The following is a 13,653-nucleotide window of genomic DNA, read 5'->3' on the forward strand; positions in this document are numbered from 1 at the left end:
GGTTCGAAATTCTAAGGCAGCGATCGAATAAGGATATGGCGACAGATTTTTCATGTTTTATGAGATGATGTGAATTAAAGTGAATGTATCTGCCAGACCAGGTTGGTTTATGATGCCAATCTAAAATTATAGTGTCCTTATGGTTAATAACCGTAGTGTCAAGAAAACTAATTTTACCATCTTTTTCCAACTCAAAGGTGAACTGTATACGTGGGTGAAAATTGTTAAACTTAGTAAGAAGGAGTTGTAGGTTTTCCTTCTTCACACACGTTATAATATCGTCTTGGTATCGATAGTAAAAAGGGAGGCTAAACGGAAGATGTGAAATGATTTTTTTTTTTCCAAATGTTCAAGTACTAAATTCGCTACTACTGGGCTAATCGGTGAGCCCATTGCTACTCCAAAAATTTGTTGGTAGAATTTATCTTTGTAAGCGAAATAGCATGAATCTAAACAAAGTTTAGTGGCTGCAAGGAATTCTTTTTTATTTATGTTGGTTTGAGGTTTTAAGTTGGGCCAGTTTTTACTGATTATAGATATTGCTAAATTGGTTGGAATGTTGGTAAACAGTGATTTGACATCTAAGGATACTAACAGGTGTTCAGGAGGGATTAGTGTATTCCTGATTTTGTTTGCAAAAGACCAAGTGTCCTTGATGTGATAGTTAGAAGTACCTGTTATGTTAAATAGAATACAAGAGCAAAATCTTGAAATTTTGTAGGTGGGAGAATTGATGTTACAAACAATTGGTCTGAGAGGTACATTTTCCTTATGAATTTTAGGTTTACTAACTTGCCCGTCGCCTACCTGTCTCGTGCTCTGAGCAAAGCGGAACAAAATTATTTTACAACTGAAAAAGAGTGTTTAGCAGCCCTATATGCCGTACTACATTTTCGACCTTACCTTTATGGCCGAAAATTCACACTGGTTAGTGATCATGAGCCATTACGCTGGATCGACTCGATTAAAGATCCCGGGCATCGACTAATACGATGGAGGCTCAAGTTACGAGATTACGAGTATGAATTCAAACACAAGGCTGGACGACTTAACAGTAACGCAGATGCATTGTCGCGCAATCCAGTCCCTGTTACCGACGGCATTAACCAATCGTCGGAGTCATCTGATAGCGGAAACGATAGTGACAACCTAATAATTAAATCTGTAGATTCATTTCCAAAGTATTCAGACTATTTGAAAATAATTAGAACAGCTGATATTGAAAATCCAAACATTATTGAAGTACATGAAAGCGTTTTCGATAAACTTGACAATTATGCGCATACCGTTTCTGTAGATCTTGAAATGAGTTCCGGTATAGCTAGCGATTTTAGGAAAAAATATGGGGTACCGGAACACCTTCGCAGTCAAGCTGATATGCATTCAGTAGCTAAATTAGAACTGCCAGATCAAAAAATTTATTACATTATGACAAAATTAAACTTTTGGGACAAACCAGAATATGAAGACATGTACCTCAGTCTGATTAATTTTCGGAAAATTTTAGAGGATGACTCTGTTAGAACAGTTCGAATACCTAGAATGGGATGCGGTCTAGATAAACTAGCATGGAACAAAGTAAGAACCATGTTACGATTCATTTTTGGAGGAACGGGAATCAAAATTTTTGCTTGTACAAATTTAAAATTAATAGAAAATCAAAAACTCCAAACGATATTTGCTATTATGAACCCTAGTTCAAACTTGAAGGTCAGGAGTAAACCGAACCAATGGAAGATATTACCCATCGATTCGAAAATTTCAAAATTACCTGCGCCAAAACTAAAGCGGCCATTAGCTAAATCAGACTCAGTCCCAAGGAAAAAATCAGCCGACGAAACATTCTGTCCAAAAACAAAGACTAGCATAGAGCCTGATGAGAACGCGATCTCAACAAGAACTCGATCGAGAGCCAGGACAACAGCAGGAAGTAGGCAAGCTGTTTCTGAGGACTCATCCGACGATGAATCTTCCGAACCGCCGGCCTACCGGAGGCAAAGAAGTGTATTACCGAATCTAGGTCTTGAACAACCTACTACATCCCAGGGAACACAACAACCTGAACAAACAGACATTCAGACTGACGCACGAACCGACGACGACGTTGAATCTGATTCTGAGCCTGAAAATATAACAGTAAAATTAAAATCACCGCGTGATAGAGATAGCGATTCGGATGATGATGTATTTTTGCAAACAGAAGCGAGTCGTAAAGCTAAATTATCTATAGATCCTAAAGAATTAAAGAAATCATTTGACCTCTTTAATAAATCTTTGCGCGAAAGAAGTAATCTGAATCCGAAGGAGTTGCAAGATTCATTTGAACTCTTTGACAAGACCTTGCACGAGAGGAGTCTTCTAGACAACTCCAGTAACTCGGATGCAGATGAAATAGAGTTACCAAGCCATATATCAGAGGGTGAAGAATTAGACGAAACCATACGTGAGGTACTCGACGAAAAAGACGAGACGGATGACGACGAACTGAATAACAAAATTGAGAGATTTTTAGAAAAAGTTGAGAGAAATCAAGGAGACTATAGCGAGGCTGGACAGACTAATACCAATCAAAATAATTTGAATGAGTCAGTAGTTAGTCGACCTTTGCAGAAATCGGCATTACCAACTCCTATAGTCGCACCCAGACCAATAGCACTCTCAACCCCGTATCCTTTGAATATGATACCTGAGTTGAATGAGACAGGGGACATTTCAGTGAAAAGCAAGGTCAGCAAAATGCCAAGGCGTTTACAGCCGCAACTAGAATTCCAAGATTCACCAACGCGAATTGAAATTACGGAAAGTATACCACCAGATTTAGAAACAGTATCGCCATTAAAATTTCCAAAAACAGGTTACCATTCAGGGAATGGAATTTCATTCAGTCGTGAAAACTTGACATACAGAAAAGACAACTATGTACATTTCATATCAATAGATTCAGAATTTTCTACACCAGTCAGCAGACTATTAAACGATTTGGAATTAATAAATGCAGACGATCATCGTGATGCAATACCAAAATTAGGCCAAGTCATTATTACAAAAACGGGAAAATATAGCATATTTAGCCTCGTAGTTAAAAGAAAACATTTTGACAAAATTGAATTACATAACGTCAAGGTAGCTTTGGGAAATTTGAAAACGACTTTATTAGATTTGAAAATAAAAACATTTAGAATTTCAAAATTAGGGGATATGACTGACGAACTATCAATAGACATCTCAAATTTATTAATAGATATTTTTGAAGACGAAGACATAGACATTACAATCTGTTCAGGTATAACCGAGATACCACCATCAGAAATACGACCAGGCATAATTTCGGAAATGCATAGTGGACTAATGGGAGGACACAAAGGCGTGACCAAAACATATCGAAGAATCCGCGAAAGATTTTATTGGCCACGAATGAGAGAGGATATCAGTAATTTCATTCGAAGATGCGAAAGCTGTCAAGAACAAAAGCTAGTTCGCGTAAAGACTAGGGAGCCAATGCTAATAACGGACACTCCATCTGAGCCGTTTCAGAAAATTTCACTAGATACAGTAGGTCCACTTCCGCAGACCCCTAGTGGCAACAAGCATAACTTAACTATGCAGGATAATTTGACAAAATTTTGTATCGCCGTGCCAATTCCCGATATAAGAGCTGAGACGGTGGCTCATGCAATGGTAAAACATCTGATTTTGCAATTTGGATCGCCTAAAACTATTCTAACAGGTCGAGGAACAAGTTTCGTAAATAAACTATTACAAGAATTAGCTAAACTTTTCAAAATTAAACATATTACTACTTCCAGTTATCGACCACAATCAAACGGCGCATTAGAACGTAGCCATATTGTTTTAACAGAGTACATTAAACATTATATTAATGAGTTTGACGATTGGGATGAACTAGTTCAATTTGCTATGTTTTCATACAATACGGCAGTTCATGAAGCCACAAACTTCACACCGTATGAGCTAGTTTTCGGAAGAATAGCGCGCTGTCCAACTTCGTTTGATACTGAGGAAAACCGTTTAACGTACAACTCGTATCTTGAAGACCTAATGATCAGATTAAACTTAGTGCAGGCGAAGGAAAGGTCGAAAATGTATTACGATCGGACAGTACATCCGTTCGAAGGCAAAGCGGGAGACATGGTACGCGTACAGATAGAAGCTAGAAAAGGAAAATTTAGCAAGCGATACCAGGGTCCATGTAAAATTGTTAAAGTCTTGGAAGACAATAACGTAGTATTAGAAGGTAACAACGGTGAAAGATTCATTAAACATGTAGACAAACTCGAATTGGCTTACTGATGGAACACATTGTAGACTGATTATTGCGATTACAAATATGAGATTGGGAGTAATGAACATTCATTTTCGAGGGAAACGAACTTGGAGGACTACATGATCACATCATTTACCAACAATCCTGGGATATTTCTAAGTAATTTGAGGCTCAACGCCAACGGATGGGGCGTGACCAACCGCAACGAGGGATATTCAACTGTAACTAGCTCTAAGTTTGAAGCCTAACACCTAAGAGGGAAGTTCAGCGATGAACTTGATCTGCCCTTAGAGTTTGTTCAGAAGCTTCTGAATGGATCAACTCAGTGTGATGTTAACCTTGAAACCTTTACTTTCTTTCAAATTCCTTTCATTCCAAATTAATGTTAAAAATGCTACAGTATATTAGAAAAATGACCATTGGAACTTCGGCAATTATTTAAGGCAAATGGCAATTTGGTGAAAACTTTTACAAAACCTAACAGGTGAAAAGGCGAGTTCAAGTGGCTGAATGCAGTCGACGAGCTGTTTGGGTCCAGAATGCACTACTCCAAAGGAACCCAGATGCCAAAACAAGGCAGCACTTAAAAGTACTGCCAGGATTCCTGTTCGTCAACCTATTAATGAGTATCCGCTACGAGGGTACACATACGACTACGACTCTCAGTGGGTCACATGATACTGGGCCCACCACAAAGATCTAAATGCACGGAATCTGGCCTCTACCAAGGCGTAAGGCTCTCCAGCTAGCCGAGCATCCAGATCTCGTTCACCAATCAGAGGACACGGTACGCCTGATGTCCAGCAGCGCCAAAGCCAAATGTCAACCAACGCAGAACATACTAGCCGTTCCACCAACGTTTCGCATAAGTCATTTTCGCTATGAAGAACTTGGCTGACCAGTCTCACTGATCATAGAGAGTTATTCTCCCGCCGACCTTACATCCTAAATTGCGGTAGCAACGATTGTCACAGTACTCTAAGATATTCCACCTCTAATAATGATATTACTCCCTTACGTTAACCTGAGTTATAGTTGTCCTTAATGTGAAGGCCGGCTGATCAGTTACTGATCACAGAGAGTTATTCTCCCGCCGACCTTACATCCTAGATTGCGGTAGCAACAATTGTCACCATGTTATAAAATATACCACCTTTAATCATGATATTACTCCCTTACGTTAACCTAAGATATAGTTGTCGGTAATGTGAAGGCCGGCTGACCAGTTTACTGATCACAGAGAGCTACTCTCCCGCCGACCTGAAATTTGTTTTTATATCTATATAATACGTTGATTCATCATTATCATTGTCACACACACACATACATTATCATTTTGTTTACTCTCAATTTTCATATACCCACTAGCCTTTAATTATTCATCAACGGGGACGTTGATGGTTTTTAAGTGGGGAGGGATGTTACGCCTCGACGTACCGCCTTGGCGTATCTTTTTCAAGATTCCATTTCATTTCATTGCTTTAATTTCTTCAATGCACAGATATCATTTCATCAAAATCTCATATTCTAATAACGGCGAGTTCCACCCCTCCTGGCAAAAGTCACGTAGAGACCAACAATGATCCCTAGTATAAGGTTCAAAATTGTTTCTTATAACTGGTACCAAGAACTGAGATAGGAGACTGCTGAATTAGCATCAGTAGCGCTCAGACTGGAAATATCCCTCTTTTTAAGTTAAAATTATAATCAATAACTAGGATAAACCACTACCTTTAGAACCACCAAATTAAAATAGATTACTTATTGGAATGTATGAATGAATGTGTGAACATTGCATGCAAATATCTTTTCTTCATATTTTCGATGTGTCACCGACGAGATTGAGAATCGTCGGCACACCGTCGAAGAGCGAGAAGTAACGCTGACCATGTGGATTTGGGCACCAGGAGGTCGCCCTCGCACCTCATTGGCAAATCACCGTTGTGACTAATTACAACTGCAGCTCCTTGGACCCTCGGGCCCAAGAAGCCGCGTCTTTCGTCTGTCAAGTCGCGAAGTGCGTGGACGTAAACCCGGATTAGCCCTCTCGAGCAAGAGTAGCGTTTGGAAAATCTTAGTTGTGACCGACCTAAAGTCTCGCGCTAATTTGTCAAATTCGAGCATTCAGTTATTCTGTTAATTGCAAAAGACTCACTATCTTCTTTATTTCCATCTTTTCTGTTCTTTACTAAATCTCATCATTTCGCGAATAGACATTTTTATGATATTCCATTTTCCACAATTAAATTGAGTTCGGCCCTGATTCAAGCGAATCAGGTAATCTTAAGTAAAAATAATAATAATTACACTATCATTTTTAATAAATAATCGTTCCGATCAATTTTAACTTATCATCAAAATCAGAAAACAGACACTTTCAAACTTTCGATAACAAGATATCATTCTAAATTCACAAAGACTAAGTGACCAACGTTCAACATCATTCGATTCATCAACTCTTCCAAATTTGAGGTGAGGCCCCTGGTCCAGCATTCTACCGACGCAGACCGACACGATCCGACGGCTCTCAATCTCGTCGACCGATTCACCAAAAAGCTAAGTCAATCCGAGTGTTAATCTTCGAAATTAGACGAATTCTTGTTTCACCTTGATAATCAAAAACTATTTCAGTAAATTCACAACAACCAAGTCTTGAATTGGTGGCTAGCTTCACTACCCCCAATTAAATTGTACTTATTGTTTCCAAGAATTAACGAATAAGACTTAACAATTATATATATATAATCGATTTGAGATAATCTAAAAAGAGAGATACAATACAATAATCACGACCAGCTAGTTATAACCATCGTTCAGAGTAGATGTTCCTGGTACCAAATAATAATATCCTCTAGAATAGTACAACACATGATTTTTATAAACTTGAAGACTTTATAAATTGTTATTTTCGGCTCATATATATATATTTATCACCATTGATTGTTATCAAACATTTCAATAACCAAATCGAAACAGAATATACTTCATCTTTTACCAGTCAAATTATATTAATCATTTATTTTGAACGACCTTCTACCTATTTTTATTATTGTAATTGCCTCAACAATTTGAACAAACCTCACAGACCTGTACAGGTCTATAGCAACACGATCCTACAAATTACCGGCTTATCGAAAGGTAAGTCTTTTTCTTAGTTTTAATTATTATTCATTGTCGTTACGTGGGAGCTAGATTATTCAATTAATCATTAACTACCACCGCTCAGTACACCCTCACCCCCACGTAACATATACAATGAATTAGAAATGATTATGAATTTTACCGAAAACATACAAATGGATAGATTATTATTTATTTGATTTCATATTTTTGATTTTTGAAAATTAACTATTCTTTGATTAGGAAGAAATAATTTATTCAAATAAATCATTTTCATTTTATTAAATTATTTAACTGATTCACCTCCATTTATATTCCATTATATTAATGTATAATATGAATATATATAAATAAATATATATATATACATGTGTGTGTGTATATAAATATATATATATGTATTATGATTTTTAAGTCACTTTTAAAAAAAGATGAAATTTGTAAAAAAAAGTTTTTTTCACATGGTCTGAATTTTTTAAAATCATATATAATTATAAGAAAAATCCTATATATTTTTCAATTATCTGCTCAAATATCAATTAAAACGAAAATATTATTCACTAGAAAAATGCTGTTTAATTTACTTCATGAATTGTAATTTGGAACATTTATACAATGAATTAGAACTAATTATGAAATTTTAAGAAAACATACAGATAGATGGATTATTATTCATTTAATTTCATATTTTTAGTCTTAAAAAATAATTATGCTTCAATTGAGGAAAAATAATTCATTTGAATAAATCATTTATATTTTATTCAATTATTTAACTTGATTACCTCCATTTATATTCTATTATATTAATGTGTGATATAAATATATATAAATATATGTATATGTATATATATATATATATATATATATGCGTGTGTGTGTATATATATATATTACAATTTTTCATTTACTTTGAAAATAAAAGAAATTTAAAAAAAAAAATTTTTTCCACATGATTCAAATTTTTTGAAATTATATATGATTATTAGGAAAATCCTATATATTTTTCAATTATCTGCTCACATATTAATTAAAATAAAAATATTATTCACTAGAAAAATGCCGCTTGATTTACTTTATGAATTGAAATTTGGAACATTCATACAATGCATCAGAAGTGATTATGAAATTGAGAGAAAACATACAGATAGATAAATTATTATTTATTCAATTTCATATTTTTGATTTTTGAAAATTAATTATTCTTTACTTTGAGAAAAATGATTTATTTGAATAAATCATTTTTTATTTTATTGAATCATTTAACCTAATTAGCTTCATTTATATTCTATTATATTAATGTATAATATAAATATTTAAACGATCAAACGAACTTACCTGTACGTGAAGTTCGATCGTTATTATACGATAGTCTCGCCCGAACTGATTACATGTATACAATTTGTAGTGCCATCTCTTCTAGCTATTCTAACCACGTCTTTTAGAGTTTAAAGATTCAAATTGACCGCGTATGGTGCCTCCAGTGGAGGTGGCGGCGCCACACGGTCACTTTCGTCATATCGTTGAAAGCAAAAAAGAAAATTTTTGATTCTTACATGGGAGAAGGATATTCTTTAAATATCCTAGGGTGCATTGGAACTCGGGTGGGACTGTAATCAGTTCGGGCGAGACTATCGTATAATAACGATCGAACTTCACGTACAGGTAAGTTCGTTTGATCGTTTAATTATACTTCCAGTCTCGCCCTCCTGATTACATGTATACAATTTGTAGATGTTTAGAGACAAAAAATTTTTTTTTTTTTGTTTATTAAGTTTTCAAGAAAAACCAAGAGACCGGAAACACTTATTCATACATATAGTTGTTTACTTATCTTTAGTGCGATTAAGCAGAACCACCTCAGCAAAATTATTATTATTTTGACTGTTTATTGGTTTATTATAAAATTTTGCAAAGACTTGTGATTTCTCTGACCAACCAGCTGTCTTTCTTATCAGATCTAGGCTTACTCCTGCCTCTGCTGCTTTTGAAGTCGATGCATGTCGAGTGCTATGGGCAGTAAATTTTTCGTCTACTCCACACTCGCTGAGAAACTTTTTGATCCATCGACTAAGCGTTTGCGATGAAACCGCTTTGTGTGGTTTGCGAAAAGAAATCAACAAACGTTTTTCATTTACTCGTAACTCCTCTGTCTTTTTTATATACTCCAGTAAAGTATTTGCAACACAAAGCTCTGGCCTATCAGTGAATAAAGGTAAAACTAACAGGGGTTGTGAAGCTCCAGGCCGTGATGTCTTGATAATATCCGGGATCTTAATTTGCACGTTGTTTTTATAGCGAGAAATATTTTCGATTGCAATCAATGACAGGGTTTGAACTCTATGTGCAGTTCCCAGAGCCAATAAAATAACTAGTTTCTCTGTTAGTTGGCGTAACGACAGTTTATTTAATGGGAATAAGTTTGCAGCTCTTGTTAATACTGGCTCAGTATCCCATGTTGAGTCATATTTGGGCTTGATAGGTCTCAATTTGAAAATTCCTTTGAAAAACCGAGCAATATTAGGATCAGTAGTAATGTCCACTGCTGATATTAGAGATATAGCCGATCTTGTAGTGTTGAGGGTCCCGTAAGCTGCGCCATCCTTGAATTTCTGTGATAAAAAATCTAGTACTGAACTTGCGTCAACGACAAATGGGTCCCGTTCTTTTGCTACTGAAAACATCCACCAGTCCTTTAACGCACTATTGTATTGTTTAATAGTAGACTCTGCTAGAGACGCTGTCAGAATTTCTAATGATGATTCTGGTAGATTTTTTCTTGAGAACGCTTCCCTGATAATCTGACGGCCGCCAGGGTAAGTGTCGCCGCCATGGGATGGGACCGTTGGTCGCTAAGCGGAGAAATTAGAAGATTATTATTAGGTTTAAATATTAACATATCAGAAGTCATAAGGTTTTCAAGCAGTGGGAACCACGGTTGTGTTGACCACAGTGGTATTACAATGACACCAGATGCTCCATCATTAATAATTTTTTGTAATACTCGCGCTATTAAAGCGAAAGGTGGAAATGCGTAAAATTTATATTTTTTCCAATTAATTGTAAAAGCATCTATCACCATAGCATCCGGATCACGTTCCCAAGCGCAATATTTTCTACATTTAGAATTATTTCGTGAAGCAAATAGATCAATTGCCGGTTCACCAAACCGTTTTATGATGCGTTTGAACGCATAGTCCGCTAAACTCCATTCAGTATCTATATTTTTTACGCGAGATTGATTATCTGCTTCTTTATTTTCTCTTGATGGAATGTAAGAAGCATAAAGCCAGATCCTCCGTTCTTCACACCAGTCCCAAATTTCTTTGGCCAGTAGATGTAAGTGCAGGAATTGCGAACCACCCATTTTATTTATATAAGCCTTTGCTGTTGAATTATCAACTCTGATTAAAATCTCGCAATCACTCAACTCTGTTGCAAAGCACTTTAATGCCAAAAAAGCTGCTCGTAGTTCAAGATCATTAATATGTAAGCTTTTTTCCTCTGGTTTCCAGAAACCTCGAGCATGCTTTCCGTCACAATACGCTCCCCAGCCTGTAAGTGAAGCGTCTGAGAAAATTTCTCTTTTATAATCCGCTATCCTTATTTTACGTGAAGCTATGGGGATTTTTTCCCCCCACCATCTGAGATCTTCAGAAATATATTTTGGTAACAACATGGTTTTTTCGTAATTATTATAATTTGCTGTTAGAGCTTCTGTTTTGGCTTTTTCAAGTAGCTTACAATGTAGCATACCATATTCAACAGCTGGGCAAGCAGCTATGAGTGTCCCAATTATTTGGGCTAAAAATCTTATTTTGCATGTCTGCTTCTTCATTAAAATATTTACTTGATTTGAAATGGATTCTCTTTTCTGGTCAGTCAACTGTAGACAGAACTTCTCTGAATCAATAATCAGCCCCAAATATTTGCATCGTCTGCTTGGCTTAAAATTACTTTTTTTTTCGTTTACAATAAAACCGAGAGAAATTAGAAATTCTTTCGTCGCTCTTAAGTTTGCCAAGCAAGATTTGATATCTAGCCCCATACAGAGAAAATCATCAAGGTATACAACGGATAAAAATCCTTCCTCTCGAAGGATATTGATAACAGGTTTTAATACCTTCGTAAATACGAACGGGGCTGAGCAAAGGCCGAATGGAGCACATGTGAACTCGTAGATTTCCCCTTGGAAAACAAATCTAAGATATTTTCTATCTGACTTATTCACTTGCATTAAGAAATAGGCATCTTTAAGATCAATAGTACCCATAAAAACTCCTGGTGCGAGTAATCTACAAACTGTTCTCATGTCTTCCATTTTAAAGTGATCCACCTCGATGAACTCGTTTAGATCTTTCAAATTAATTATAAATCTGTTAGATCCATCTGGCTTTGGGACCAAGAAGAACGAGGATATAAACTGGTCTTCCGTCGGTGAAACTTTCTCTACTGCTCCTAATTTTAATAATCTCTGAATTTCTACTTTTATAGCGGAAATTTCAAGATCTGTCCAATTGCGCTCGAGTGGTGGTTTCGGTTGGTATGGTTTCGACTTAAAGGGTATTTTATACCCCTTAATAGCTTGCAGTATGAAGGGATCTGATGTAATTGTACGCCACTTGCTTAAAAATGCGCTTAGCCTTCCTGCAATATTTACCTGAGATTCGTTGATTAATATCGGCTCCGATTCTTGCTGTTCTGACCCCGGTGGTGACTCTGTGGACCTTTCGATTGGCTGGAATATTTCTGATTGTAACTCGGCTTGGATGGTTTTGGTTTTGTGCCCGCCTGAGCTTGGTATCGTGGAACAGAAGGGCTCTTCACATTTAAATGGCTCGTTGGAGCTCCAGGTTTCTTAGAAGACTGTTGGGATTTTATATCTGTCCCTATTTTATCAATAACCTTAGATTCCTTAATCTTTTCCCCCAACTTGTCTCCAAATAACAGCTCACCAGTCTCAGTCTTCCCCAATAGTGCAGCCGTTTGTTTGTTTAGACTAGGCAGAATACAAGCTTTTCTGGCTATAGTCTGTCCTCGGTACAACTCAATTAAAATTTGTGAAGAATCCCATAAATTTTCTAACATCTTTTTTATGTCAATTTCTTCTCGTTTCTTTGTGAGTAAGGGATCGATGACCAAACTTAATGCTGATAATGCAGAGCCAGCTAAGTTTTGGGTGTTTGAGAAGTATTTATCTCTCTTAAGAGACCCATCATTTAGTGATGCAGCAATTTCAGGGTTTAACTTCGGGGCCTCTAAAGAACATTCACCTTTTCTGGGGTATTTTTTGAGTAGAAGCTCTTTAGTTTCTTTAGTTTGTCCCGTTTTGAGCCACATTTTCCAGCGATTAGAAATATGACTTGATAGTTTTAAGCCTTCTGGCTCAGACGCTGGAGTTTCTCCGATGATTTTTAGGATCTCTGGGTCCAGGTCTAAAGTTTCTGTAACCCCACTGGCTGATTGTGTTTCTTGTGATGTTTCCCCAGTTTCATTTTCATTTGATAAATCTATAACTGGAGTTTCTCTCTCCTCCGGATTTTTCGGTGTGGCGTTCACAGTGCTCCCTGGAGTCTCTGTAAAAGAGAGAGAGAAAATAGTTTATTTTGGTTATGTCTTACCTCTCGTGTAAGTTCAACCATAATATTTTCAGCTTTGTCTTATCTCACGTATAAGCTCAGCTGTTTTTAATTTCCGTACTTATGTTATGTCTCGCATAACCTTGACGGATATGTATGTATATATATATATATTTTACAATAATTGCCTAAATAATACTTGCTTCGATTTTTTGACAGGTTTAAGGGAGCTGCTTGGACATTTGTTTGTTCCGGCTCACCTAACTTTCCATTCTGAGCACCGCCATTGTCATTCTCCTTGTCGTTGTTTATCCTCTGTTCGCGTTTTTCCAGCTTCTTTTCCATTTCACGCAGTCGCTTTTTTAATTTTTCATAATCTTTGTCTCGATCAGAAGATTTCCTCTTATGTCCACCCATTTTTAAGTAATAAAAACTTGAATTGTCCGTTAAATAAATTAAAATGTTTTGATTAAAAAACTCTCACGTGTTTACTTGTTAGCACGAAAAAATGTTATGACGAAAGTGACCGTGTGGCGCCGCCACCTCCACTGGAGGCACCATACGCGGTCAATTTAAATCTTTAAACTCAAAAAGACGTGGTTAGAATAGCTAGAAGAGATGGCACTACAAATTGTATACATGTAATCAGGAGGGCGAGACTGGAAGTATAAA

The 13,653-nt window shown here is 36.4% G+C and overlaps 2 protein-coding genes across 2 annotated transcripts; both read right to left on the reverse strand.

Moving 5' to 3' along the window:
* Positions 1 to 9,228: 9,228 nt before the first annotated feature.
* On the reverse strand, positions 9,229 to 11,723 carry LOC124223359 (uncharacterized). The gene is made up of 2 exons (XM_046635208.1): positions 10,482 to 11,723; positions 9,229 to 10,254 (listed from the first exon to the last, which is right to left on the reverse strand). The coding sequence occupies exons 1-2, from the start codon at positions 11,721 to 11,723 to the stop codon at positions 9,229 to 9,231; spliced, it is 2,268 nt and encodes a 755-aa protein (XP_046491164.1).
* LOC124222801 (uncharacterized) lies at positions 9,323 to 13,440 on the reverse strand. The gene is made up of 3 exons (XM_046634151.2): positions 13,242 to 13,440; positions 12,063 to 12,978; positions 9,323 to 10,254 (listed from the first exon to the last, which is right to left on the reverse strand). Exons 1-2 carry the CDS (start codon positions 13,396 to 13,398, stop codon positions 12,077 to 12,079), a joined length of 1,059 nt encoding a protein of 352 aa, XP_046490107.1. The 5' UTR covers positions 13,399 to 13,440; the 3' UTR covers positions 9,323 to 10,254; positions 12,063 to 12,076.
* Between the last annotated feature and the right edge of the window lie 213 nt (positions 13,441 to 13,653).

The sequence above is a fragment of the Neodiprion pinetum genome, chromosome 7, assembly GCF_021155775.2.
Source record: "Neodiprion pinetum isolate iyNeoPine1 chromosome 7, iyNeoPine1.2, whole genome shotgun sequence".
Lineage (NCBI taxonomy): Eukaryota > Metazoa > Arthropoda > Insecta > Hymenoptera > Diprionidae > Neodiprion > Neodiprion pinetum.

Bases quoted from the DNA above. Each gene is read 5' to 3' on its own strand.
- LOC124223359 (XM_046635208.1), bottom strand. From the start codon at position 11,723: ATGGAAGACATGAGAACAGTTTGTAGATTACTCGCACCAGGAGTTTTT. The intron at 10,255-10,481 runs GTGATAGATGCT...TTCTCCGCTTAG, and splicing joins AACGTGATCCGGATGCTATG to CGACCAACGGTCCCATCCCA.
- LOC124222801 (XM_046634151.2), bottom strand. From the start codon at position 13,398: ATGGGTGGACATAAGAGGAAATCTTCTGATCGAGACAAAGATTATGAA. The intron at 12,979-13,241 runs GTGAGCCGGAAC...TCTCTTTTACAG, and splicing joins TGCTCAGAATGGAAAGTTAG to AGACTCCAGGGAGCACTGTG.